The sequence below is a fragment of the Gopherus evgoodei genome, chromosome 2 (genome assembly GCF_007399415.2).
Source record: "Gopherus evgoodei ecotype Sinaloan lineage chromosome 2, rGopEvg1_v1.p, whole genome shotgun sequence".
Classification (NCBI taxonomy): domain Eukaryota; kingdom Metazoa; phylum Chordata; order Testudines; family Testudinidae; genus Gopherus; species Gopherus evgoodei.
In genome coordinates this window covers 297816441-297842654 of record NC_044323.1, presented here as the reverse complement: position 1 = coordinate 297842654, position 26214 = coordinate 297816441, and the positions used below count along the sequence as shown (strand labels likewise).

The 26214-nt window shown below is 57.7% G+C and overlaps 1 protein-coding gene across 1 annotated transcript; it reads left to right on the top strand.

Moving 5' to 3' along the window:
- The first annotated feature begins 1947 nt into the window (after positions 1–1947).
- Positions 1948–17353, top strand: SPATC1 (spermatogenesis and centriole associated 1). The gene is made up of 5 exons (XM_030549496.1): positions 1948–2236; positions 3105–3380; positions 11070–11336; positions 15108–15247; positions 17010–17353. The coding sequence occupies exons 1-5, from the start codon at positions 1948–1950 to the stop codon at positions 17340–17342; spliced, it is 1305 nt and encodes a 434-aa protein (XP_030405356.1). The 3' UTR covers positions 17343–17353.
- Positions 17354–26214: the final 8861 nt, after the last annotated feature.

The window sequence follows — 26214 nt, the reverse complement described above, 5'->3', positions numbered from 1 at the left end:
GCCATAAGGAGTTTTAAAGTACAGTAGGAACAACCGAAACCCCAGCGATGGGCTAGGCCCGTGGCCTCTGGAGATGGGAAAATTGTGACTAATGACACAGAAAAGGTAGCAGTGTTTGATAACTATTTCTGTTCTGTTCTAAGAAAGAAGCAGGATGATGTGTTCTTATCACACGAGGATGACGAAGCACTTTCCAGTCCATTAGTCAGAGGAGAATGTTAGGCAGCATTGCCTACGGATAAACATTTTCAAATCAGCAGGCCCAGATGGCTTGCCCCCAAGAGTCAGTCCTAGGGTTGGCTGAGGTGATCTCTGCCTGGCTGACACGAATTCTGATCAATCTTGGACCATGAGGGGGATTCCAGAAGATGTTGCGCCAATATTAAATGGAAAGTAGGATGATCCAGGAGGTCATTACAGGCTGGTTAGCCTGATAGCAGTTGTCACGGATCCAGCTTTGGAACAGTCCCGTGGAGGAAGCCTTCAGTGTGCCAGACCCACAAGGGGTCCCACTCTTCCTCCAGGGCAGGCCACACAATCTCTTTCCTGAGCCCCTGGGCTCCAGCCCTCCTGTCACACCCTGCAAGCTCCACTGAACCAGACCCTGGGAGAGACGTGTACACTCTGCAGGGACTAGGGCACTCAGCCAGTGTTTGCAAAACAGCATGGAGTTTACTAGTCATCTGGGACAGCGCCAGCTCCAGGCCTGTGTCTGCCCCGTGCCCAGCCCCGATTCCTGGTGCTGACCTGGGCTAGTGGGGAAGGGGCTGGCTTCAGAAGAAGGCTCTTTGCCCCCCATGCACCCGGCAGCCCCTGTCCTCGCTCTGGAGCCTGCAGGCTCCCTGCCGCACACTGCTTTGCACCTGACAATAGATGGTACGACTGGCCCTGAAACAACCTAGTGCTGCATGGCCCCCCTCCCGTGGGGCCTGGCCCCCAGGGGCTCTGCTGGCTGGGCCAGACACACTGCTGGAAGGAGCTGTTGGCTCCGCGCTTGCCCACCATTAATGTGCAGCGAGCCCTGGTCTGGTCCCTGGGCCAGGTTTCTTCCGCCCTTCCGAGCGCAGGTCCCCGCTGCTCCCCCTTTGTGTACAGCCCGCTGTGTCCAACACCCCAGCTCTGCCCCATGTACCTGTCGCTGGCGGAGGGCTGGGCTTGGCACCCTCCCAGCCCCAGCACGCCCCTTCAGGGCACATGTCTCCGGCAGGGCACATGCTGTGGTCCTGTTCCCACATGCCCGTGTGCTGCCTGTAGGCCCAGCTGTAGGTGCCTGCTGGGCCGTGGACACAGGGGCTGTGTGGGCACTGGTTGCAGCTGTGAGACATGGTGCCCTGGCATAGGGCCTGGACGGAGCAGCCAGCCTCACACCCTGACACCTCCATTCTGGGGGGCAGAGGAGCCCGGGAGGTGGGGCCGGTTCTGGGACTCCTGTGTCCCTTTGTGATGCCTTCCATGGAACTGGCCAAAGGTTCCGGGGCCAGGCCAGCCAGGGGGCCCTGGCCGAGCCATTGGCTGCTGCTCTCCTGCAAAGCCAAAGGGAGTGGGGCGGGTTGGCACATGCTGGTGAGGGCGCTGGGAAGTGGCAGGTGCCTGTTTACCACAGGGCAGGAGGGGGCGCGGGGAGCAAGGGAAAGGGCAGAGCAGGACAGCACCTCTGTGCGCTGTGCCCCAGGCTCCTACTGGCTGGCTGGAGACGCCCTGTGGCCGGAGCCCCCTTCCCGACTCTCGCTAGCTCCCCACCACTGGCTCCCCCCCAGCCCTGACAGCACAGGACCTGGCAGGGGAGCCCCTGGGCTCTGGTGTTGAAGCAGGAGCTTACATCACAATGTCTGCCAGGTGCCCTGCTCATGTCATCACCACCGGCCAGCCACCGGCCCAGCAGTGGAAGCCAGAGGGCGGCGCATGGCCAGCTCCCAGCCCACCTAAGCCCCTGAACGCCCTTTCCCCATGGCGTCGCTGCCAGGCGCAAGCCCCTTTTCTCCAGGGATGGCCGTGATCAGCTGCTACGAGCGGCTGAGAATGGAGATCCAGGCGCTGATCACGGAGAACAAGGAGCTCAGGAAGCTGGTGGACTTGATGAAAGAGAACCAGGAGCTGAAAAACGTCCTGCGGAACCAGTCGCTGGGCGGCGAGATGTCGCTGTCCACGCTCGCCTCCACCAGGTCCAGTGAGAGAGAACAAACTGGTATCCTCGGCCCAGGTCAGGCAGGGCTCGGCGACAGTGCCATGGCGGGAGGTAGGCAGCTGGGGTCTCCGGCATGGCCCCAGGAGCTGAGCTGGCCGGCTGGTCCTGAGGAAACCCCGGTGTGCTTCAAGGTGGGGCACCCTGGTCCTCTCTAGGGGCACTTGAGGCCCCACATGCTTCCTCACCAGCTGGAAGACCATTTTCTCCAGTGACCTGCTGGTGGTTGGCCCCGAGCTGTGCACAGGGCATTGCTCCTTTATACAGCCCATACGCAGCCCTGCGCTGTGCCCTGGGGCAGCCCTGTTCTCTGGGCAGCAGTGCTGCTCAGATGTGGTCCCTGCCAAGGCACTTGCCAGGCCAACCAAGCCCAGACACCCAGTCCTGGCACAGGTGCCAGGCCCTGCTACCACAAACCCACTGCTGGCTAGATTGTCCTACAAAGCTCTGCCTCCGAAGGGCCGGCTTTGACTGAAGAGCGGCAGAGGGCTGCAGGTGCCTGGGCAGGATCTCCTCTCTGCCCAAGCCCTGTGGAGAGGATGTGCTATGAAGAAAACACTTCCCCCAGCACCCCCCGCATTTCCCCATTTGCACCCCTGCCCCCAGTACCCCTTTGCATCCCGCACACAGGAAGCCAGAGAGGGCAGGGTACACTAGGAGGTGAGGTGGTGTCCGGCAGGCAAGGACAGGCCCTTCACGGAGGAGGGAGCCTGGCATCCACCCACTCGCAGGCTGAGGGGCAGGCGTGTCCAGCACTGCCCTCCCTGGGCTTTCTCCCCAAGCAGTGGGGTAGGCTAAGTGCCTGGCCTGGCTCCAGGCCCCTGTGGTAACGAGCAGCCGTCACGGCAGCGTGAGCCAGGCTAGGCGATCACGTGCCTGAGGGTGACAGGCGTTAGCAGGAGACCCATCTCCACCCCTCCAGGCCCCGCAGCTGGGTCCCCGCTCTTCCGCCAGAGCACCTCCTTGCTGTGGGACGACTCCATTGAGGAGGGGCCGCTCGCCAGCAACCTGTTCGGCTCGGGCTCCAAAACGTCCTCCCGGGCCAGCAAGACATCCCTGTCAAAGCACTCCAGCCAGGTCTCCGAGGGTCAGGTCTCTGAGGCCAGGGCCCGAACCCCCGAGTCCTCCTACCGGAGCTCCACCGACTCCAGCAAAAAGTACATGCACACCCGGCTGCCCTCCAGCGTCAATTTCAAAGGTAACGGCGCCCCGTATCGGGGCAGGGGTGGGAGAACAAACGTGTCTGTGGGGGTGTTTGTGTGTATATGTTCACGTGGAGAGGTACAAGTGCATGTAGCATGTTTGTGTGGGGGCTATGTGTGTACGGGAAGGTATTCGTATGTACATGGGGGAGTATGTGTGTATGTGGGGTGCTTTGTGTGGGGGGGTACGTGTGTTTGTGGGGATGTTCACGGGGGTAAATCTGATGAGGTTCAACAAGGACAAGTGCAGAATCCTGCACTTAGGAAGGAAGTATCTCATGCACTGCTACGGGCGAGGGACTGACTGACTAAGCAGCAGTTCTGCAGAAAAGGACCTAGGGATTACAGTGGACGAGAAGCTGGATGTGAGTCAGCAGTGTGCCCTTGTTGCCAAGAAGGCTAATGTCATTTGGGGCTGTGTAAGTAGGGGCATTGCCAGCAGATCGAGGGACGTGATCATTCCCCTCTATTCGACATAGGTGAGGCCTCATCTGGAGTACTGTGTCCAGTTTTAGGTGCTCTGTGACAGGTTTGATCACAGAAACCCCCTTGGGACTGTCACCTAATGTGCCAAAATTACCTCTGAGCCTGTTTTCTCTGCCAGTTTGGGCCTCCAGAACCCTGTCTTGTTGAGCCAGACATGCCAGTCTGCTCCAGCACAGACCCAGGTCTGAACCACACGCCCCAAAGCTACAGACTTAATTGAAAACAACTTAAGAAGTGCTCCTGTCTCCAGCAACCAGACCCAGCTCCCAATGGGATCCAAACCCCAAATGAATCCATTTTACTCTGTATACAGCTTATACAGGGTAAACTCATAAATTGTTCGCCCCCTATAACAGTGATAGAGAGAGATGCACAGCTGTTTGCTTCCCCAGGGTATTAATCGCTTACTCTGGGTTAGTTAATAAGCAAAAAGTGATTTTATTAAGTATAAAAAGTAGGATTTAAGTGGATTTAAGTAATAACAGACAGAACAAAGTAAGTTACCAAGCAAAATAAAACAAAAACACGCAAGTCTAAGCCGAATACAGTATGAAGCTGAATTCAGGTAAATCTCACCCTCAGAGATGGTCCAATAAGCTTCATTCACAGACTAGACTCCTTCTTAGTCTGGGCCCATCCTTTCCCCTGAACAGCCCTTGTTCCATCTCAGGTGGTAACTAGGGAATTTCTCATGACTGCAGCCCCCTTTGTTCTGTTCTACCCCCTTTTATAGCTTTGGCACAAGGGGGGAATCTTTTGTCTCTCTGGATCCCCACCCCACCTCCCTCTAAATGGAAAGGCACCAGGTTTAAGATGGATTCCAGTAGCAGGTGACATGGTCACATGTCCTGTGAGACCCCCCCCCCAAGCCTCCATTCTTGCTGGCCTGACTCACAGGAAGGCTTGCAAGTAAACAGAGCCATTTACAACCAAGTGTCCTAGTTGATAGGAGCCATCAAGATGCCAAACCACCATTAATGGCCCACACTTTGCATAATGACAATAGGACCTCAGAGTTATAGTTCATATGTCTAGTTTCAAATACGAGAATGATACATTTATACAAATAGGATGAACAATCTCTCTGCAGCTTAAGGTCTTCAAACCAATTTTGAGGATTTCAATAACTTGGTCCTGGGTTAGGGGTTGTTATAAAATGGGATGGGTGGGGTTCTGTGGCCTGCCTTGTGCAGGAGGTCAGACTAGATGATCAGATTGGTCCCTTCTGACCTATGAGTCTGAGTCTATGAGTAGATTATAAACTTTGTAATGATACCTTAAAAGAGACCTTTTGCATGAAGCATATTCCAGTTACATTATATTCCCACTCATTAGCATATTTTCATAAAATCATATACAGTGCAATGTCAACCCCCCAATACAGAAAAGATGTGGACAAATTGTAGAGAGTCCAGCGGAGGGCAACAAAAATGATTAGGGGGCTGGAGCACATGACTTATGAGGAGAGGCTGAGGGAACTGGGATTGTTTAGTCTGCAGAAGAGAAGAATGAGGGGGGATTTGATAGCTGCTTTCAACTACCTGAAAGGGGGTTCCAAAGAGGATGGATCTAGACTGTTCTCAGTGGTAACAGCTGACAGAACAAGGAGTAATGGTCTCAAGTTGCAATGGGGGAGGTCTAGGTTGGATATTAGGAAAAACTTTTTCACTAGGAGGGTGGTGAAGCACTGGAATGGGTTCCCTAGGGAGGTGGTGGAATCTCCTTCCTTAGAGGTTTTTAGGCCCGGCTTGACAAAGCCTTGGCTGGGATCATTCAGTTGGGCTTGGTCCTGCTTTGAGCAGGGGGTTGGACTAGAACCTCCTGAGGTCCCTTCCACCCCTGATATTCTATAATTCTATGTCTGTTGGGGGGTGGGGGGGGTTATGTGTGTATCTGGGGGTATGTGCTGTGGGGGATGAGGGTGTTTGTGGGGGGTACCTGCGTTAGTGGGGGGAGGTTGTGGGAAGGTACATGTGTATGTGGGGGTATGTGTGTCTGTGGGGGTGTCAGTGTGGAGGGTACGTGTTTGTAGGGGTGGAGGTGTTTGTGGGGAAGATATGTGTGTTTGTGGGAGGGAAGTGTGTATGTGAGGGCACATGTGTATGTGTGGGTGTTTGTGTGGGTGTTCGTGTGGGGGGTACATGTGTCAGTGGGGCTGCTGCAGTTCCTCGGAGCCGCCATCAGGCCGGACACCACCCCCTAAGGGTTTGGCCACTGGGCAGCTCTTCGGGGCTCTGTCCAGTCAGTGATGACTGCCCCCAGGGATCTGGGGGAGGGGGAGTCCAAGGGGGTCCCGCCCACCCCAGGACACAGCACCCCACTTCAACTCCCTTCACTCCCAGAAGCTTTCTCCTGACAGTCATCCTGAATGACCCTTCCTTTCACCCCATTCCTCCTGGCCCCATGGCTCTGAATATCCCCCCCCCCAGGGCCTACACCCTCAGTGTCCCCCCACACCTCTGAATATCCCCACTGGGCCTGCCCTCTCAGCCCCCACCCCATGGCCCCGAACACCCCCACTGGACTTGGACCCTCAGCGACCCCGCCATGGGTCTGAATACCTCCACTGGGCCTGCACACTCAATGACACTCCCCCTCCATGTCTCTGAATACCCCCCCACAGGCCTACGTCTTCAGTGACTACCCCAGCTCTGAATACCCCCAACTGGGCCTGCACCCTCAGTGACACCCCACAGCTCTGATTATCCCCACAGGGCCTGCACCCTCAGCGCCCTCCCATAGCCCTGAATGCCCCCCCTTCCCCAAGCCCTTGCTCTGCCCCTTTGCCTAGGACCCGCCTCCCACTTACTCCATCCCCCCCCCATCATTCGCTCTCCCACACCCTCGCTCACTAGCTCATTTTCATTGGGCTGGGACGGGGGCGTTGGGTGCAGGAGGGAGTGAGGGCGCTAGCTGGGGGGGGCGAGTTCCAGGGTGAGGTTAGAAATTAGGGGTTCAGGGTGTGGAAAGGGGCTCCGCACAGGGGCAGGGGTTTGGGGTGCAGGAGGGAGTGAGGGCGCTAGCTGGGGGGGCGAGTTCCAGGGTGAGGTTAGAAATTAGGGGTTCAGGGTGTGGAAAGGGGCTCCGCACAGGGGCAGGGGTTTGGGGTGCAGGAGGGAGTGAGGGCGCTAGCTGGGGGGGCGAGTTCCAGGGTGAGGTTAGAAATTAGGGGTTCAGGGTGTGGAAAGGGGCTCCGGGCAGGGGCAGGGGTTTGGGGTGCAGGCTGTGGGGTGGAGCTGGGGATGAGGGGTTTGTGGTGCAGGAGGGGGCTTTGGGCTGGGGGCTGGAGCTGAGGGGTTTGGCGTGTTGAAGGGGGCTCCGGGATGAGACTGGGGGTTGGGGTGGGGGAGGAGGTACCAGCTCTGGGCTGGGGCTGTGGGTTCCAGGGTGGGGCCAGAAATGAGGAGGGTGTGTGTGGAGGGGGGGCAGGGCTGGTTCAATGGTTGGGAGCGGGTGTGGGGTGCAGGCTCCGGGAGGGAGTTTGGGTGAGGGAAGGGGCTCCAGGTTGGGGTGCGGAAGGGGTGCAGGCGCCGAGCAGCGCTTACGTTGGGCGGCTCCTGAAAGTGGCGACATCCCGCGACCCCTAGGTGGAGACGCAGCTGGGCAGTTCTGCACGGTGTGCGCTGCCTTGGCTCGCAGGTGCCACCCCCACAGCTGCCATTGGCTGCGGTTCCCGGCCAATGGGAGCTGCGGAGCTGGCGCTTGGGGCATGGGCAGCACACAGAGCCCCAGTGGCAACCCATGCACCTCGGAGCTGGACATGCCGGAGCTGCGTGAAGCCGGGCAGGGAGCCTGCCTTAGCCCTGCTGCGCTGCCGACTGAACTTTTAACGGCCCGGTCAGTGGGGCTGCTCGGCTGCTAGGGTCCCTTCCGACCAGACGGTCCAGTCTAAAACTATGGCTCTGAATACCCCACACTGGGCCTGCCCCTGCAGCGACCCCCACCCCAGTTCTGAATACCCCCCAACTGGGCCTGCCCCTGCAGCAACCCCCCACCCCAGTTCTGAACACCCCCCACTGGGCCTGCCCCCGCAGCGACCCCCACCCCAGTTCTGAATACCCCCCCACTGGGCCTGCCCCCGCAGCAACCCCCACCCCAGTTCTGAACACCCCCCACTGGGCCTGCCCCCGCAGCGACCCCCACCCCAGTTCTGAATACCCCCCACTGGGCCTGCCCCCGCAGCGACCCCCACCCCAGTTCTGAATACCCCCCACTGGGCCTGCCCCCTCAGCGACCCCCACCCCAGTTCTGAATACCCCCCAACTGGGCCTGCCCCCGCAGCAACCCCCACCCCAGTTCTGAATACCCCCCCAACTGGGCCTGCCCCCTCAGTGACCCCACCCCAGTTCTGAATACCCCCCCACTGGGCCTGCCCCCGCAGCAACCCCCACCCCAGTTCTAAATACCCCCCAACTGGGCCTGCCCCCGCAGCGACCCCCACCCCAGTTCTGAATACCCCCCACTGGGCCTGCCCCCTCAGCGACCCCCACCCCAGTTCTGAACACCCCCCACTGGGCCTGCCCCCGCAGCAACCCCCACCCCAGTTCTGAATACCCCCCAACTGGGCCTGCCCCTGCAGCGACCCCCACCCCAGTTCTGAATACCCCCCACTGGGCCTGCCCCCGCAGCGACCCCCCCCCCCAGTTCTGAATACCCCCCACTGGGCCTGCCCCCTCAGCGACCCCCCACCCCAGTTCTGAATACCCCCCACTGGGCCTGCCCCCGCAGCGACCCCCACCCCAGTTCTGAATACCCCCCAACTGGGCCTGCCCCCTCAGTGACCCCCACCCCAGTTCTGAATACCCCCACTGGGCCTGCCCCCGCAGCGACCCCCACCCCAGTTCTGAATACCCCCCACTGGGCCTGCCCCCGCAGCGACCCCCACCCCAGTTCTGAACACCCCCCACTGGGCCTGCCCCCTCAGTGACCCCCACCCCAGTTCTGAATACCCCCCAACTGGGCCTGCCCCCTCAGTGACCCCCACCCCAGTTCTGAATACCCCCACTGGGCCTGCCCCCGCAGCGACCCCCACCCCAGTTCTGAACACCCCCCACTGGGCCTGCCCCCGCAGCAACCCCCACCCCAGTTCTGAATACCCCCCACTGGGCCTGCCCCCGCAGCAACCCCCACCCCAGTTCTGAATACCCCCCCACTGGGCCTGCCCCCGCAGCGACCCCCACCCCAGTTCTGAATACCCCGCCCCTGGACCTGCCCCCACAGTGACCCCCACCCCAGCTCTGAATACCCCCCAACTGGGCCTGCCCCCACAGCGACCCCCACCCCAGTTCTGAACACCCCCCACTGGGCCTGCCCCCGCAGCGACCCCCACCCCAGTTCTGAATACCCCGCCCCTGGACCTGCCCCCACAGTGACCCCCACCCCAGCTCTGAATACCCCCCAACTGGGCCTGCCCCCACAGCGACCCCCACCCCAGTTCTGAACACCCCCCACTGGGCCTGCCCCCGCAGCGACCCCCACCCCAGTTCTGAATACCCCCCCACTGGGCCTGCCCCCGCAGCGACCCCCACCCCAGTTCTGAATACCCCCCACTGGGCCTGCCCCTGCAGCGACCCCCACCCCAGTTCTGAATACCCCCCCAACTGGGCCTTCCCCCTCAGCGACCCCCACCCCAGTTCTGAATACCCCCCAACTGGGCCTGCCCCCTCAGCGACCCCCACCCCAGTTCTGAATACCCCCCCACTGGGCCTGCCCCCGCAGCGACCCCCACCCCAGTTCTGAATACCCCCCCACTGGGCCTGCCCCCGCAGCGACCCCCACCCCAGTTCTGAACACCCCCCAACTGGGCCTGCCCCTGCAGCAACCCCCACCCCAGTTCTGAATACCCCCCCACTGGGCCTGCCCCCGCAGCAACCCCCACCCCAGTTCTGAATACCCCCCCACTGGGCCTGCCCCGCAGCGACCCCCACCCCAGTTCTGAATACCCCCCCACTGGGCCTGCCCCCTCAGCGACCCCCACCCCAGTTCTGAATACCCCCCAACTGGGCCTGCCCCCTCAGCGACTCCTACCCCAGTTCTGAACACCCCCCACTGGGCCTGCCCCAGCAGCGACCCCCACCCCAGTTCTGAATACCCCCCCACTGGGCCTGCCCCCGCAGCAACCCCCACCCCAGTTCTGAATACCCTCCACTGGGCCTGCCCCCGCAGCAACCCCCACCCTAGTTCTGAACACTCCCCACTGGGCCTGCCCCCCCAGCGACCCCCACCCCAGTTCTGAATACCCCCCCACTGGGCCTGCCCCCTCAGCGACCCCCACCCCAGTTCTGAACACCCCCCACTGGGCCTGCCCCCGCAGCAACCCCCACCCCAGTTCTGAATACCCCCCAACTGGGCCTGCCCCTGCAGCGACCCCCACCCCAGTTCTGAACACCCCCCACTGGGCCTGCCCCCTCAGTGACCCCCACCCCAGTTCTGAATACCCCCCAACTGGGCCTGCCCCTGCAGCGACCCCCACCCCAGTTCTGAATACCCCCCCACTGGGCCTGCCCCCGCAGCAACCCCCACCCCAGTTCTGAATACCCCCCACTGGGCCTGCCCCTGCAGCGACCCCCACCCCAGTTCTGAACACCCCCCACTGGGCCTGCCCCTGCAGCGACCCCCACCCCAGTTCTGAATACCCCCCAACTGGGCCTGCCCCTGCAGCGACCCCCACCCCAGTTCTGAATACCCCTCTCACCCGAGCTGTCTCTTAGCCAAGCAGCTCGATTTAGCCCCTTTCCCCCCTCCCCAGCCCGGTGCTGGCATCCCAGCCCCTCCTTGTTGCCGGTGGCTGTTCTCGGAGCTGCCCGGGTTTGCCCGTGGCTCTGTGGCACTGAGGTGTCAGCTGTCAGAAGGACACCCCAGGTGCAGCTGGGCCCAGCATCTCCCGATTCCAGGCCTCCTCTGTGTCATCCTGCTGGGGCTGCGGTGCGGGCGGGCTGGGCCAGGCCTTTCCAGTGCACCCATCCTGCCTCAGCCCCCGAGCTGATGCTGGTGGCGGGGAGCCGGTGCCAGGGCAGGGCCCTGGGCAGGGCCTGGGGAGGCGTCCATAGCAGCAGTGCCCAGGATGGACGGACAGGCATGCCCAAGGCAGCCAAGCGCTGGGGCGGTTTGCTGTGGCGGCGTGGCCCGCACTCCTTGGCAGGGTTGGGGCTGGACTGGTGCTGTCGGGACATTCACCGCAGGCTCCTGGTTCCCTGCAGCCTCCACAGACAGCGTTCCCCACAGCGCCTCGCCATGGGACACCGCCCTCAACGACACCGTCTTCAGCGACGACACGCCCTTGCTCCCGCAGAGTGCCACCTCCCCCACCAGCAGGGCCGCTCCCATCAGCTTCCAGATGCCCCCGACCCCTCAGGACCCCCAGCGCCCACCAGACGTCAGGCCCAAGGAGATGACACGCAAGGTCTTCCGAGCCGCCGATAGGCCCCAGACGCAAGGGGCCACTTCCAAGCCCAACCTGGTCAAAGGTAAGTGGCAGCTCCTATGCGGCCCGCTGGAAACGAGCAGCGTGGCAGGCCCCTGAAAGTCATGGTCATACCAAGAGCTCCAGGCGAACGTGGCATGGGCTGGGGAACCGCCAGGGGCTCCACAGGAGCAGGCAGCTGGGAATGAGGTGGCCTGGCTGTTATCTCTGCCTGTGTCCCGGGGACCCGGCTGAGAACAGCCCCGGTGCCGTGTCTCAGAGCCAGAGCCAGAGCCAGAGCACGGTGCTCTTCCAATCTTATGTATGTGGACACCAACCAGTACTTTGGTGCACCCCCGCCATCAGCTGCCCGGCCAGCCCTACAGGATCCAGAAGGCCCCCCCGTCATTCCCCACTGCACCCAGATGCTGCAGCTACCAACCAAGAGTCCTATGACTTTGCTGGGGCTGGTGCCTACAGATTGCGGTGCTGCCCACTGCAAGTGGAGATGGGGTCCGGGGACCACCAGACTACGAGTCCCATCATGCAATGCCGGCTGCCCACATGGCAAGGCACTTATGCTGGCACATTGTCGCCGCTGGCTTTCAGCATTAAAGGGACATGATCAATCTGTAACCTGGGCTCTTTCAAAGTCACATTGGGGCCTGGTCCTGCACCATCCTGCTGGGTTTGGTGGCTTTTTGTCCGTGTGGTCCTGGCTAACTTGCCCTTCCCCCATGACTGTGTGGTGGCAGCAGTGCCAACCCAGCCCTTCCAAATGCAGGAGTCTGGGCCTATGATCAGGAGACTCTTGGAAAAGTGCAGGGTCAGTTTCTTTGCCTTCTGTGGGGCACCTTTTCCAGATTGTCTCTGCACCCACAAGGGCTGGAAAGTGACTTCAAACAAAAGAGGCAGCTAGGATTCTCCCCTACCCCATCCTGCACCCAGAGCTCCTGGTAAACGCCGGAGATCTGGCTGCGCATAGTGGCCCCTGCGTGGCAGGGGAAAGCCACAGCCTACACAGCAGGAACCACTCCCTGGCTCGGCTGTGACTCTCCTTGAGTTTGACTGACTTCGTCTCAGGCCCAAGTGGCTAATGCACAAAGGAAACAAATGGAAAGAGCATTCTCTCCCCCCCATCCCACCCCCGATCACCCACCTCCGTGCCTCCTGTGGGTGCCAGCTCACAGCCAGAGGCAGAACAACTTCAGACAGACGCTGACTGAGACGTTGAGGGAGCCTCTTTAAGATGAAGGCAGTCAAAGAGCACTTGGCTGCCTTTAGCTGCCTCTGATACTTGTAAGTAATTTTCTGTACTTTCCCTGACTTTAGCATACCACATATTAAACATTACATTAAACATGGTCATATGAGCAAACCTGTCCGATTAGGGGAATTAAAATAGCCTGGCTCTGTTGCATTCATACGAAACCTTCTCCCTGACCTGTAACATATTTGTGTGCTAGGTTTTGGTCCATCACAACCGGAATTCTCAGCTGATTCTATTCCATTTACCTCCAACTCCTACTTCACATCAGCTCAATTGAATTTTACTAGCCAGCCTAATATCTAATTTCGAACACTACACAAGAAGCACATAACACCATGGAGAGACGTTCTTCCATGAATAATTAACCCCTTGGCTGGTTTCAACAATTACTTAAACAAGTCCCAAGAAACAGCAGAGGGGTGGGGAGAGAGAGGTCTGCTCCCTGTCTCTTCCCTCGATGGCTAATGCGCTCTTAGCTGATCAAGAGGTTATTACCCAGTCAGGCTCTATCAAGCGGCAAGGGGCAGGCTGACAATACACGAATCTGGGCAATGAGGGCACTGAAATAAGGTAGTCAGAACCGTACAAGTTCTGAGTTACTGTGGCCTCTTGGCAGCAAGTAAAACATAAATCAATCAGCTCTCCCACCACCTCAGGATGTGAATCTTTGGGCCGAATGCAACTGCAATTTTAAACTTCTGGTATCTTAATATTACCACAAGTCAACTTACAAAGGCCCCTTAACACACGTACAAAGATTCTAAACCCCAGTGACTAGTCAGTGATACCCAGTGAGGATTCCCTCAGCGTGCAATGGGGAGTGCTTACACAAAATCCATGGAGACCATATGGTGGGAGATGCCAAGTTAGTCTGATGGTCAAGACCTCGAGTGCTCCTTTGTGTGATGTGCGTATTTGTGTCCATGTTTACTATTTCCCCCTGGAGGACATATTCCTCCCTCTATTCCAGAATTAATCAGTTAAGAAAAGCAGTGTACGAGAGGCAAAGAAACAGAAAGGAAATAGTTGAGGGAAAAGAAGAAGTCCCTGCTGAATTGAAGTGTTTCTGATTGGCATCAAATTCTGACTGAGAGATCAGCTGAATTTCAACTTAGACTTTTACTTAGAGTTTCCTATCTTGGGTAGGGATGTTGCCCCATTTACCTCTCAGGGTCCCATCTGGGGTGCCAATCTGTAGCCTGATCTTTAGATTATGTATTAATTATATTGATTACTTAAGAATCCCCAGTTATTATTTTGAGGGTTGAGCGGTTCTTGTCCCAAGATCCGGCCCAGTATTATTTAAATTATTATATCGTTGGATAGTATAGTGCACAGGTGCAACACTCAGACTATAGGAATTCTTTTATATGTAGAAATATAGATTATTAATACATTTAGCACAGTCACAAACACCCCAGCTCAGTAAGGTAGATAGAAATACTACAGAATGTACATCTGCACATCCATATACTCACAACATCTCCTGTAAAACAACCTGAACTGTTAGCCATCATCTTCCTCATCACCAGCACCTTCCCCATCATCACCAGTGGCATCGTTCTGGCACTTCAGTTCATTGCCATGACACTTCTGTGGTCAGAAGTTCCCCTTGGCCAGCAGCCGTGTGTTAGGTGGCCATTGCTGGGACAGGCTGGCCCCTGCTAGGGCCAGCACTTGGCTAAGCCTGTGTGGTTTGCATTCCCTCGTGTGGCCCTGAATGACCTGCGGGGAGAATGCCTCAGCATCTTGCAGCATTTGGGAGAAAGGGGAAGTGAGCATGTAAATGGCTTTTGGTTCTGTCAGGATAAGATTAAAACTAAAAACCCGTAAAACATCGACATCTGCTTCCTCGTAGTTCCATTAGGCTATGTCTAATGTACACGTATAAGGTAAAGCAAACGCTGGTTGCTTACTCCCCGTCCCCCCCAAACCTGCAAGTGGGAGGTGTTAAGGGCAGAAGCGAGGGTTACACCCCTTAGGTGACATTCAAGTAGTAAGATTGTTTTGTTACTTGCATAAGCCAAACTGCAGCCAAAAAACGTGTTGGGTTTTAATTTGCAGTTGGTAATGAACATATTCCTAATATAACCAATGGAGAGGGAATCCCGCTGTCCCTTTGCTGCTGGACTCGGCTCGTTTGAGCTGACTTCCCACGGGAATGTCGGTGTGGAGGTGCATGCACCAGCACAAGGGGCATGTTCTCTCCCAGACTTGGGGCTTCAGCGGCAGTGAGGCAGCCACCCCGAACGGGGCTCTCCTCAGGAGCCATAGGGGTTACGGTGGATGCCAGGTGGGTGAGAGGAAAGGATTCAACCCAGAGGGCTGGGCAGCCTGCAGCATCCAGGGGGGAGTTACTGCACAACCGCGGCCGGGCAGACATGGGGAGGAGTCAGTGTGCACATGGGGCAAGGGAGCGGGGGGCATTGCCATAGAAATGTGGCTTGTTGGCACAGATTGGTGCCTGCCAGTGAGGGTCACCATCCAGCTGATTCCCATTGCTGGTGCTCTGGGGCGGCCAGCGCCAGAGGGTGACACCCTGACCCGCATCCTGGGGCCTTGCAGATCACAACCAGCTGACCTGGGAGCGCATCGTGGGGGAAATCGCCTTTCAGCTGGATCGCAGGATCCTCTCCAGCATCTTCCCTGAGCGTGTGCGGCTCTACGGCTTTACTGTCAACAACATCCCCGAGAAGATCATCCAGGTAGGAGAGCAGCTGAGGGGTGGGCAGGCCTGGCTCTGTGGCTGGCAAGAGATGGGCTGTGCGCAGGGCTACGCCCAGGCTGCTTCATCCCACCAGGGCAGGGAGCTGAAGCCAACGAGGCCCCCCCTTGTCTGTGCCCCAACTGCCAGGGGGTGGGGCTCATTACCGACCCTGGGCCATTTCCAGTCTGCTGGCAAACGCCAGCCCAGGTGGCTGGATCATCTCATAGCCCCAGAGCAGCCTGGTAGGGCAGGCTAAGCTTCCCACAGTGCCCTGCCCCTGGGCGAGAGGGGAGGGTCCAGCCCTTGCTCTGCGGCTCGGGCAGCCTGAGGCCCCGAGAGGGGCACATTATGTGCTCCCCGATGGATCGCGATGGGGTGCGGCCAAGTGGATGCCTGGCCACTAGAAGAGGGGCTGAGAATCCACCAGCCCATGTCACACAGGGCCCCTTGGAGGGTCAGGGCCTTGGGTCACAGCAGAGTCAGCGGGGGTTCAACAGGGCCCTAGAGGCAAAGTGCCCAGCCCAGCCCCATGCCCAGTCCCCTGGGATAGAAAGCATCACCCTGCTGCAGTCTGCGGGTGGGGAGAGCTGGGACTAGCAAGGGCTGCCCCGCGCAGACAAGGGCTGCTTGGCTTCGTAGACCCAAATGGCTGCACCAAGGGGCCGGCACCAGGGCGCGACCCACACTGCTGACGGGGCTACACCTGGGCAGACAAATCGCGGGGAAGGTTCCCCAAGCATCAGGCAGATCCGTCTGGCAGGGGGACAGATTCTCTGGGGAGTGTCTCCTAGGGAAGGGGTAGGAAGCCATGGCCACTGCATTTCCAGCCAGGGCCACCCGCCCTCAGGACGAGCCTGTGCAGGCCCTGGGCTGCATGGATGAGACGGGCGCTGACAGGGCTCTTCTCACTGAAATGTACACGACCCTTCGAACTAGCCCTTCCCGTCCTCTGGACATGCTCCTGTTGCAGCGAGGCAGCTCCCCAGCCCTGCCAGCCCCAGTTCCTGTCTCTGTGGGGCAGCCCCAGCCCAGCCAGCCCCAGCTCCCCAGAGGGGTAACCCCTGGCCCAGCTAGCCCCCTGGCCCAGCCCACCCCACCCAGGCTCCCATCTCCCTGGCAGGGCAGCTCTCAGCCCAGCCAGCCCCAGCTCCTCAGAGGGGTAACCCCTGGCCCAGCCATCCCAGGTTCCCATCTCCCTGGTGGAGCAGCCACGACCCAGCCGGCCAGGCTCCCATCTCCCTGGCAGGGCAGCTCCTGGCCCAGCCAGCCCTGGCTCCTGGCTACCCAAGGGGGAGCCCCTGGCCCAGCTAGTCCCCCTCACCCAACCACTCTGCCTGGAAGGGCAGCCCCCACCCTGACGGCCAGGCTCCCATCTCTGACAGCAGCCGGTACCCGCTGCTTCAGAGGAAGGTGCAGGAGCCCTGCAGTCTCAGTTGTGGGGTGAGCTGCCCCAGGGGAAGTTCCTCTGAGCCTGTCACAGGGGGCTGGTTCCTGCCCTTGGGGCTCGTTCCCATCTGAATTCTGAGCTAGGGGTTAGCAGTGACTCTGGCCAGCAGCCTGTCCATGTAACTGTCTCTCATCCCATTTCAGATTCCTGCTAAGGGCTTGGATGCCCTGACATGTAGTAGCAGTGAGTCCCGCAGGCTGACTGTGTCGGGCTGAATCCAGTCTCCTCTATTCTGCCCCCCCGTGATAAGTTAACTGGGGTTTCTGACCTCGGGATGCCCAACCCCTCCCCTCAAACCGCTCCTTTTTTCCAGGCTTCCACCAACACCATCTCCAACCAGGTGGATGAGCAGCAGTGCACAGCGATGACGCGGCGCTACCTAGAAATCATGAACCGCCTGAAGGCAGTGGGGTACAACCCATGCATGCACCCCAGCTTCACCGAGTACATCGTGAACACCTACGGCATTCTGCGGGAGCGGCCAGAGCTGGCCGCCTCTGAGAGCGGCTCCTACAACAACGTGGACTTCCTGCGCAAGGTGGTGCTGGAGACGGTGCCCGACCCCATCCGGGACAACGCCCTCATCCTACTCGAGTGCCTCGCCCAGCTGGCCAAGGACGACGGCAAGCCCATGTTCATCTGGTGAGCTGAGGCCGCCTGCCCGTGCACCGCAGCGAGCCCATTAAACAGTCAGCAAAAGGCCCGACGACCCAGAGCTTCATTTGAGACCAACGGGGCACAAGAGCCAATGAACTTTATGCCAGAGCTCTCCATGCCTCGTCTCCTAGCCGTGCCCCGGACCAGCCCCCTGTGGCCGCAGGTTGGGCAGGGCAGCCCCCGCTACACGTACTCCCAGCAGAGCTTCCCGGAGGCACCCTCTACCCCAAGTGCAGTGGCTAATCTGAAAGACAGAGGCACACACAACTCTGGCAGGTTGCCATCTGAACACACATACACATTCACACTCCGCAGGGCAGGCTGCCGCGGAGCGTGCCCACTGCCCCATTTCTCCCTGGTGGCCAGTGTGGGCCCTGGGCAGCCTGCGGTTCGTGTGCAAACTGCTGCCCCTGCAAAGGAGCTGGGAACTGCTCCCTGGTTGCCTCTTCCCTTTGGCGGGTGTATTATTGTTCAGCTCGGTGCAGGTGTGTGACACAATCCGGGTTAAGCAAGGCGTGCCAGGTGAATCCCCACGACCTGCTCACCATGGGAGGGCTCTTGTCTCTGCCCACTGGGGGATGTTGTCTCAAAGCTACCGGCTGCTGGCAGCACCTTGCTCTGGGCTCCACATGCCCCCCTCTTTCCCTCAGCAGGCCAGCAATTCACACACCCCACCTGGCTACAATGAGCGGCCAGTGCAGACGTCTCAGGGCCCTTTAGGTGCTCTGCCATGTGCATGGAAAGTTACTTGCCCACGATGGAGTCCAGGGTCACATGAGAAGATCACATGCCCCCATGTTTTGCTGAATCACAGGGGTAGCCATTGGCTCCTTGCGTCCGAGGAAGCCCTGTTGGGTGGGACAAGCTCCTTCAGTGGCCATGGTGAGAGTGGAGTATCCTTAACGGGCCAGCAACACACCACTGGCTAGCCCTGATGTCAGTCCACCTGGGGGGTGGTCACCCAGGCCTACAACGCAAGTCTGAGGTGCAGGTACATCGCCAATGTGCAAAACTGCCGGTACAATGATGATACATGGATTTAACCAGGATACTCCTACTCGACCGATTGTAACTTTTCCATTGATACCATACCTGACACACGAAGTACAACACTCAATGCCCCTCGTGTGTTACTGTAACTAGTGTGTTTTATACAGCATCACACCAGGCTTTTGTCTTGTTTCCTGAGCAGGGAGTTTCATCACGTTGAGCTCAGTCCTAATGGTCCCCTGTTCCAAGTTCTTCCCTAGGCTCTGTTTCTCCTTGGCAGCACTCACATCTGCATCTGGTCAGGCTGTAACCACGGGGCTGGGTTGACAGATCTCAGCGTCGATAGAGCCAGCCCGAGACCACCCCACCCCGAGTGACGTTTCACCTCCCGGAGTTTGGAATCCAGTGTTCTGTGTTACGCAACACTACAGTTTTCCTGTACAAACATCCCACAATCGCTGTGACAACCAGCGAGTTTCTCCCTTTCAGCAGGGACCCCACACAGCCCCATCGGTGAAGGATCGGGCAGAGGGTCGGACGCAGGCTTGCTATACCAGCTTCGGTCTGTCTGTGTTACAAGAAGCCGCACGAATCCCTGCTCAGGGCCCTGCTGGGCCAGGCACTGCACTCACGGGTGATGACAACAGCCCCTGCCCCAGAGCCGCAGGCTAAGCATCGGCCTGCTCTTTCCCAGGGCCTCAAGATCCTGGGAACATGGGCTTCGACTCCTTCAGACCTCTGTGCTGAGTCTCTATCCCCGGCTATCTGGGTGCTGATCCCCTGGGCCCTGCAGCCGAGGGTACAGTGAAGGGAGTCATTGAGGCTGGGGGAAGCTGTGTGTGAGCATCAGGAATGGGGCTAAGGGTCTGGGGCAGCAGCATCTGGCTTCTGTGGTGAAGTGGGAATCTTTTGCGATGTTTGGTATGAATAGTGCGTGTGCCTCAGTTTCCCCTAGCTGATGCCTGGTTACTCCTTGCAGAGACCCAGGTGTGACCGATGTTTAGCTGCTTGAGGCCTGGGGCCTCATACACATGGAGGGTTCCAGAAGACAAGGACCACTCCAATTGCCTGGATATTTGACACCAACCCCGTGTGACCAGCTGGAGGAGAAAGGACGGGGGAGGGGCAGGTGGGGTTGTTACATGGGGGCTGCTAGAGGCAGGCGATGCGCCTGGACTGGGACTACACAGCGGGGAGAGAGCTCTGGCCTTTCCTGTAACTTTCCGTTCTCTGTGTTAACTAACGACTCCCAACGCTTTGCTCCAGACCCCTGCTGTTACCCACAGGCTGAGCGTCATGCCAGAGGCTGGAAGCCGGATGTGTATTGATTCCTTCGGGGTACAAGTCTCCCTGTGGGGTCCAGTCAGGGCCGGCACTACCATTTAGGCAGCCTAGGCAATCAGAATAATTGGTGGGCGGCATTTTGCCGGCGGGGGCGGCAGGCGGCTCCGGTGGAGCCGCCGCAGTCATGCCTGTGGACGGTCGGCTGCTCGCGCGGCTCCGGTGCACCTCCCACCGGCACCACTGCGGCAGCTCCACCGGAGCCGCGGGACCAGTGAGCGGGGCGGCGAAATTGCCGTGCGCCTAGGGCGCTCAAACCCCTAGCGCCGGTGCTGGGTCCAGTCCAGGTGGACTTGCTGCAGGGGGCTCCCAGCGTGACCGGGTGGGTGAGGGCTCCAAGGGTCGGTCCCGCAGGCGGTGAAGCTGAAGGGCTGACCCCAGTGACAGAGTCAGGCGGCTGACACACTGAAAGGGTCCTCCGAGGGGCTGTTCCAGAGCCAGGTGCGAGCACCAGGCGGCCCGCAGGGGAAAGGCCGTGCTCCATGGCCTGGGGGCTGGGCAGGGCCCCATGAGGGGCCAGGCGGAGGTGAGGGTGTGGGGCCTGGATGAGTGCTGGGGTGTGTGACCCAGGAAACGATGGTGCCAGCTGGCAGAGAGCACAGGGGTACAGAGACTTTCACAGGATGTCACAGACCCATAGGATCGACGCTAGGCCCCAGCTTGAGAGCAGTCTGGGGGAGCCCTTCAGTGAGCCAGACCCCCGGGGGCCTCTCGGCCTCCTCAGCCTGAACCCCGGGGGCTCCAGCCCTCCTGCCCCACACCCCCCAGCTCTGCCCAGCGAGTCCAGCTGAGCCAGACCCCGGGGGAGACACGGCCACGCAGTAGGGACTGGTGCCCCTCGCCCAGCGTTCCCAGGGACACTCTTGGCTCTGGCACAGCCTGGTTGTTAGCTAGCTGCACCTGGCACAGGAAGTGCTCGGGTTAGCCAGGGGAACGCGGGTTAAAGCCCAGACCGGTGGGGTCAGCCCAGAGCCCCATTGGTCCAGCTTTGTCTATCCGTCCATCTGATCTCCCTGGGCAGTTCCCAGGTGAGAGGCCAGGCTCCTTCCAGCAGCCAGCACCGACCCCCCACCTCACCCCTCAGTCATTTGTTCTCGAGCTGGGGGGGTCTTTGCTCAGCCTCCCTGCAGAGGTGGGGAAACCCCTCCCTGCCCCCTCCCGCCTTGGGTGCCAGGTGTCAGTGTCCCGGTGACTGGCTTTGCCATTGTTTTCTTGGGTCCTCCATTGATATGGAGTTAGCTGGGCCAGTCCTTTCCGATGGCCCATCACGGCTCAGACAACCGGACGACATTCATAGCCAGGTCTCTTAGCCTGCCCTGAGAGCAAACAGTCCTTCCCCCTTCCCCACAGAGTAACCTGTGAAATATAGGGGAAACTGAGGCACACGCATTATCAAATGCTGCACAGAATTCCCACTTTGTCCCACAGGGATCCCTGGGCTCAGCTGCATGCAAAATAATTCACTAGCGGGTGGCATGTGAGGGCTCCAGGGAAAGCCAGTCCCATCACTGCATTACCCCTGCACTCAATATCAGAATGGTTTGCACATAAAACCAACCCAAACGGATGAGTCTGGCAAAGCAGCACCACCCGCTGTGCACATAGGCAGAGTAGGCGTCTCTCTGAAAACATGGTCTGCTCCTGAAGTCCTTCCTCCATCTCATCACTAGGTAGCAGAAGCAAGCTCGTCCAGACCCTGCTTACATGTCTTATTCGACTCCTGGGGGAATTCTGCGCCAGTGCGTAAATGCAGAATTCCTGTGCCATGCAGGATTTTTTTCTCCAGAAAATACACCAGAAAAGAGCTGCAGTTATGCCTTTTGCCCACTGGGGCCACTAGAATAGAGCAGCCTCAGCTGGAGATATGGAATAGAAGGAGGCTGCCTTCCTCTCACTATGAAGTCCATGGGGCCAGGTCTGGAGGCATGGGATCTGGGGGCACATGGGGCTGCCTGGGGGTCACAGACTGAGGTGAAGATGAGCTTGTGGAGGGACAGACTGGGGCAGGGGCTGAATGGAAGTGGGGGTGCTGGGACACATGGGGAGGGGGGCAGGGACACATGGGCACAGGGGAGGGGGATGGCTGAGGGGCAGTGCAGGACCATATGGGGATGGGGGAGGTGAGAATTTGCTAATTCATATGCTACCTATCTAGTGTGGTAATTTCACTTTGTAGTTTTGTTTATTCACTACAGTTATTTGCTTTGATCTGTTTCCTGTCACTTATAATCACTTAATAAACTTGTTTTTGTTTTGTCTCAAACCAGTGTGGAAATCATACTTGGGGCAGCAAGCTGTTACATCTCTCTCCACATTGAGAGAGGGGGCGAATTTCATGAGCTTACGCTGTACAGTTCTCTGTGCAGCACAAGACGGTATAATTTGGGGTTTATTTTCCAGAGCAGGAGTGTGCATTTGAGTAACTGGGCTAGGCAAGAGGGGAGGGTTTGGAAGAGAGGAGGCAGGAAAGCTCCCAAACTCATCCAGACCTGACTTTCCATATAGACACCTGGTGGATTGCAACATTGCATCTGGGAGCAGCATGCAGTTGGGCCAGAGACCTTCCTTGTACCGTGTCCAAGGGATTTTCACCTTCCTCTAGGGGCGTGGAACACATCAAAGAGCTGACAGCATTCCCCAGGGCGCCTCTGTTCCCACTTGCATATTAAATGTGGCAACCTAAAATCCCAGGTACTGGGGCTCTTCCAAGAGCTCGTGCAGGCAGCACAGGGCCGTGGCTCTGAGTGCACCTGCTGCAGCTGGGCCTGAGAAGCTGGCTCTCGGGAACTGTGGTCGGGCAAAAGATGCCATAGATGAAGGCCAGAAGGGACCATTCTGGTAACCCAGCCTGCCCCCTGCACCACGCAGCCAGCAATCCCACCATCCAGCCCAGGCCTCCTGCTCCTTATTTCCACTGTGAACTTACTGACTTCAGCTCCCACCCACTGGGTCTCGTTCTGCCTTTTCCTGCTGGGTTCTGCTAGCTTTGGCTTGCAGAAATCTTCACCCCTTGGAGATACTAAGGCATAAAGGGATCTTGGCTCCTAACACCCATGGATTTCAAAGGCAACTAGGAGCCTAAATACCTTGGAGGATCTGGGCCTTGGAGCCCATGATTAAATCACCTCTTCACCCTCTTGTCAATTAGCGACGTGTGGGGTGACGATGCTGATGCATTATCTGCATTACCATCACCCTAGGCGTCCCAGCTATGGTCCAGCCCCCACCATGCTAGGCGCTGTCCAACCAGAACAAAGAGACAGGCCCTGCCCCAATCTAGATGTGACAAGAGCCCACTGGATACAGCCAGACAGCCCGCCGGGGAGCTAGGAGCCACGGGACGCTGCCGGGCAGCATGACAGGCCGTGCTGCCGACTCTCGCCGTTTCATTGCCAGTCTTGCAATTTGGTTTTTTTTTTAATCAGTCTCATGAAAACAACTGGTGGCTTTTCCCTTAACCAGAATGGCCACCCTCTCCCATTGCCGTCCATGGGGCCAACACCGGCAAGGTGGCTGCCACTTCCCTGTGCTCCCTCTGCAAGGGGAAGGGAGGTGCCCTTAACAAAGATGGCTGCCACTGCCCACTGTGTTCTGTGAGACTGAAGCCACTGTCACGGGCAAAATGGTGCCACTCCGTGGCTTGGGGGCTGGAGGGGTGCAGGGCTGCAGGGAGCAGCAGAGACCCTGGGAAAGGGGGCTGGAGCAGGTGGCAGGCAGGACAGGAACAATGGGGAGGGGAGGAGAAGGGAGAAATTCCCCAGACACCACTTAGTGTCTCCGGTTTCCCTTTTGACTAACCAGGAGTCACTTTACCTTGGAGAAACTGCCCGTCACGTTCCATTGGCTGTAGCGGGTGAGCTCTGGGCCGAGCAGGCTCCATAGTAAAAATGGTATACAATGAGGTATGGCCCTATAGTGAAAGGTCCGGAGCACGAGCAGCTGGGTCAGAGGCACTAGTCGTTCTGAAGTAAGAAAACAGTGCAAGGGAGCACGTCCTGCATGAGCTAATGTACGGCCTGTGCAGGAAGGGGTGACACAAAGGTCAGGCAGCCTCAGCCCAGTTGGCTTGAGCCAACTCCGGGCTGCTTGCACGGTTATCGAAGATGAAGGCAAGTGTGTTAGTGAGCATGTTCCGTGGAGGTTAAAAATAGCACTATAAAAGAAAGTTCCAGTAGGACAGTATAAAAGGCAGACAAGCACAGCAAGAAGAGCTGCTGGAGAAGGAAGAAGCGACGCTGCCAGGGCAGCAGAGCAAGAGAAGATGCTGAGCGTGAGCAAACCAAGCTGCAAGAGTCACAGAAACAAGCAACAGCGACAGTAGCCAAAGCACCGGAATCAACAGATAGTGTAAGCTTGTTCACTGTAACTATAGTTTAACGTCCCAAGTATAGTATAGGGTTAGAGCGGGAGTGTGTGTGTGTGTGTGTGTGTGTGTGTGTGTGTGTGTGTGTGTGTGTGTGAAATGTAATTTTCCTATTTAAAACAAAGTATTTTTAAGTACTGCTGTCAGGGATCTGTCACAGACTGATCCCCCATGGCAGAGCACATCACTAAATCATTTAAACTGTATACTACTGTAGTTTTAAATGCTCTTTAACGTGCGATAAGGGATTCGTGTCTAATTCCTGCTTTTACACCCTGGGGTATGTAACCTCTCATTTAAATCAGCCTCGTACCAGACGACCGGAGAATAGCTAATGTGACGTTGTGACGAAGTGGGAGCTTTTTCCTTTATGTTTTGCATGACTACTGTGTGTGCCTCATGTTCCCTGTGTATTACACAAGTGCCTAGGTGGTGGGACAAGGGTGTGTAATTTTTGCAGAGACCCTAGTGGACAAGTGTGGCTGGCTGCCTGCACACAGACAATGAACGGACACTCTGTAACGTGGCAACTGATGGCCCAGGACCCTCAACCAGGAGCCGTCAGCTGCAACAAGCAGGAACAAGGAGAGAGGTGGAGGCCAGATGACCTATTTTCCTGGGAAAGAGACAATGGATGGAGAAGGGGCAATGGGTGTGTCAGCAGCTGGGCTGATGGAGGCTGGGCAGTCAGCAGCAGAGTGACTGAAGAGGGGAGACCCCAGGGTTTGGGGCTCAGGATGCCCCGTCCAGGAGGGACTTTGCTGAATGTTCCTGCTTTCTGTGCTAACAAGCTCTGTTCTACGCTTTGCTCCTGGTGACTAATAAAACTTCTGTGTTACATGCTGGCTGAGAGTCACTGCTGCCTGTGGAGTGGGGGGCAGGGCCTTTTGGGTGTGTACAAGGCTTCCCCAGACGTCCCACCCAGGGGGACTCACTGCAGGGAGCGAATGCAGCAAACAGGGGGCTAAATGCTCTGAGGTCAGACCCAGGAAGCGCTGAAGCCCAGGAGGCTTATTGCCCTGATGAAAGTGTGCCCAGAGGGTGATGCTGCACCAGAGTCCTGCCTGCCTTCATTCAGAGCAGTTCCAGAGCATCCAGGCTGTGACTCTGTGACAGATGTAGATTTTTTTGAAAAGTCTCCGGAAATTATTCCGGCAATTACAGGCCAGTAAGCCTGACTTCAGTACTGGGCAAATTGGTTGAAACTATAGTCAAGAACAGAATTATCAGACACATACATGAACACCATTTGTTGGGGAAGAGTCAACATGGTTTTTGTAAAGGGAAATCATGCCTCACCAATCTCCTAGAGTTCTTTGAGGGGGCCGATAAGCATGTGGATGAGGGTGATCTAGTGGATATAGTGTACTTGGCCTTTGAGAAAGCCTTTGACAAGGTCCCCCACCAAAGGCTCTTAAGCAAAGTAAGTTGTCATGGGATAAGAGGGAAAGTGCTCTCAGGGACTGGTTAAAAAGCAGGAAACAAAGGGTAGGACTAAATGGTCAGTTTTCAGAATGGAGAGAGATCAACAGTGGTGTCCCCAGGGGTCTGTACTGGCCCAGTGCTGTTCAACATATTCATAAACGATCTGGGAAATGGGGTAAACAAGGAGGTGACAAAATTTGCAGATGATACAAAATTACTCAAGGTAGTTAAGTCCCAGGCAGACTGCGAAGAGCTACAAAGGGATCTCACAAAACTGGGTGTCTGGGGAGCAGAATGGCAGGTGAAATTCAATATTGGTCAATGCAAAGTAATGCACATTGGAAAACATAATCCCAACTATCCATGTAAAATGATGGGGTCTAAATTAGCTGTTACCACTCAAGAAAGAGATCTTGGAGTCACTGTGTTAGGTAATAAAGCAAGTCCTCACTCACCTCTCCAACACCCGAGGTTGTGCGGAGTTGGAATATGGGCCCACAATTCTGTCAGAGACCAGACACAAATGCGTTGATCAACGGGCACACACTACCCCAAAAGCTTTAGAATAAGTGTGGCCCCTTTATTAGGGGTGGGCATCAATATTTATACACAGAAGTAAACAAAGTGATTAACAAAAGATAATGGTCATGCATAATCAATCAAGATTTTACAGGAAGAGCAAGTTTAAGAAGTAAATGCATAGAGATAAAAGGCTAATGGCTACTTGAGGAAGGGGGTGTCA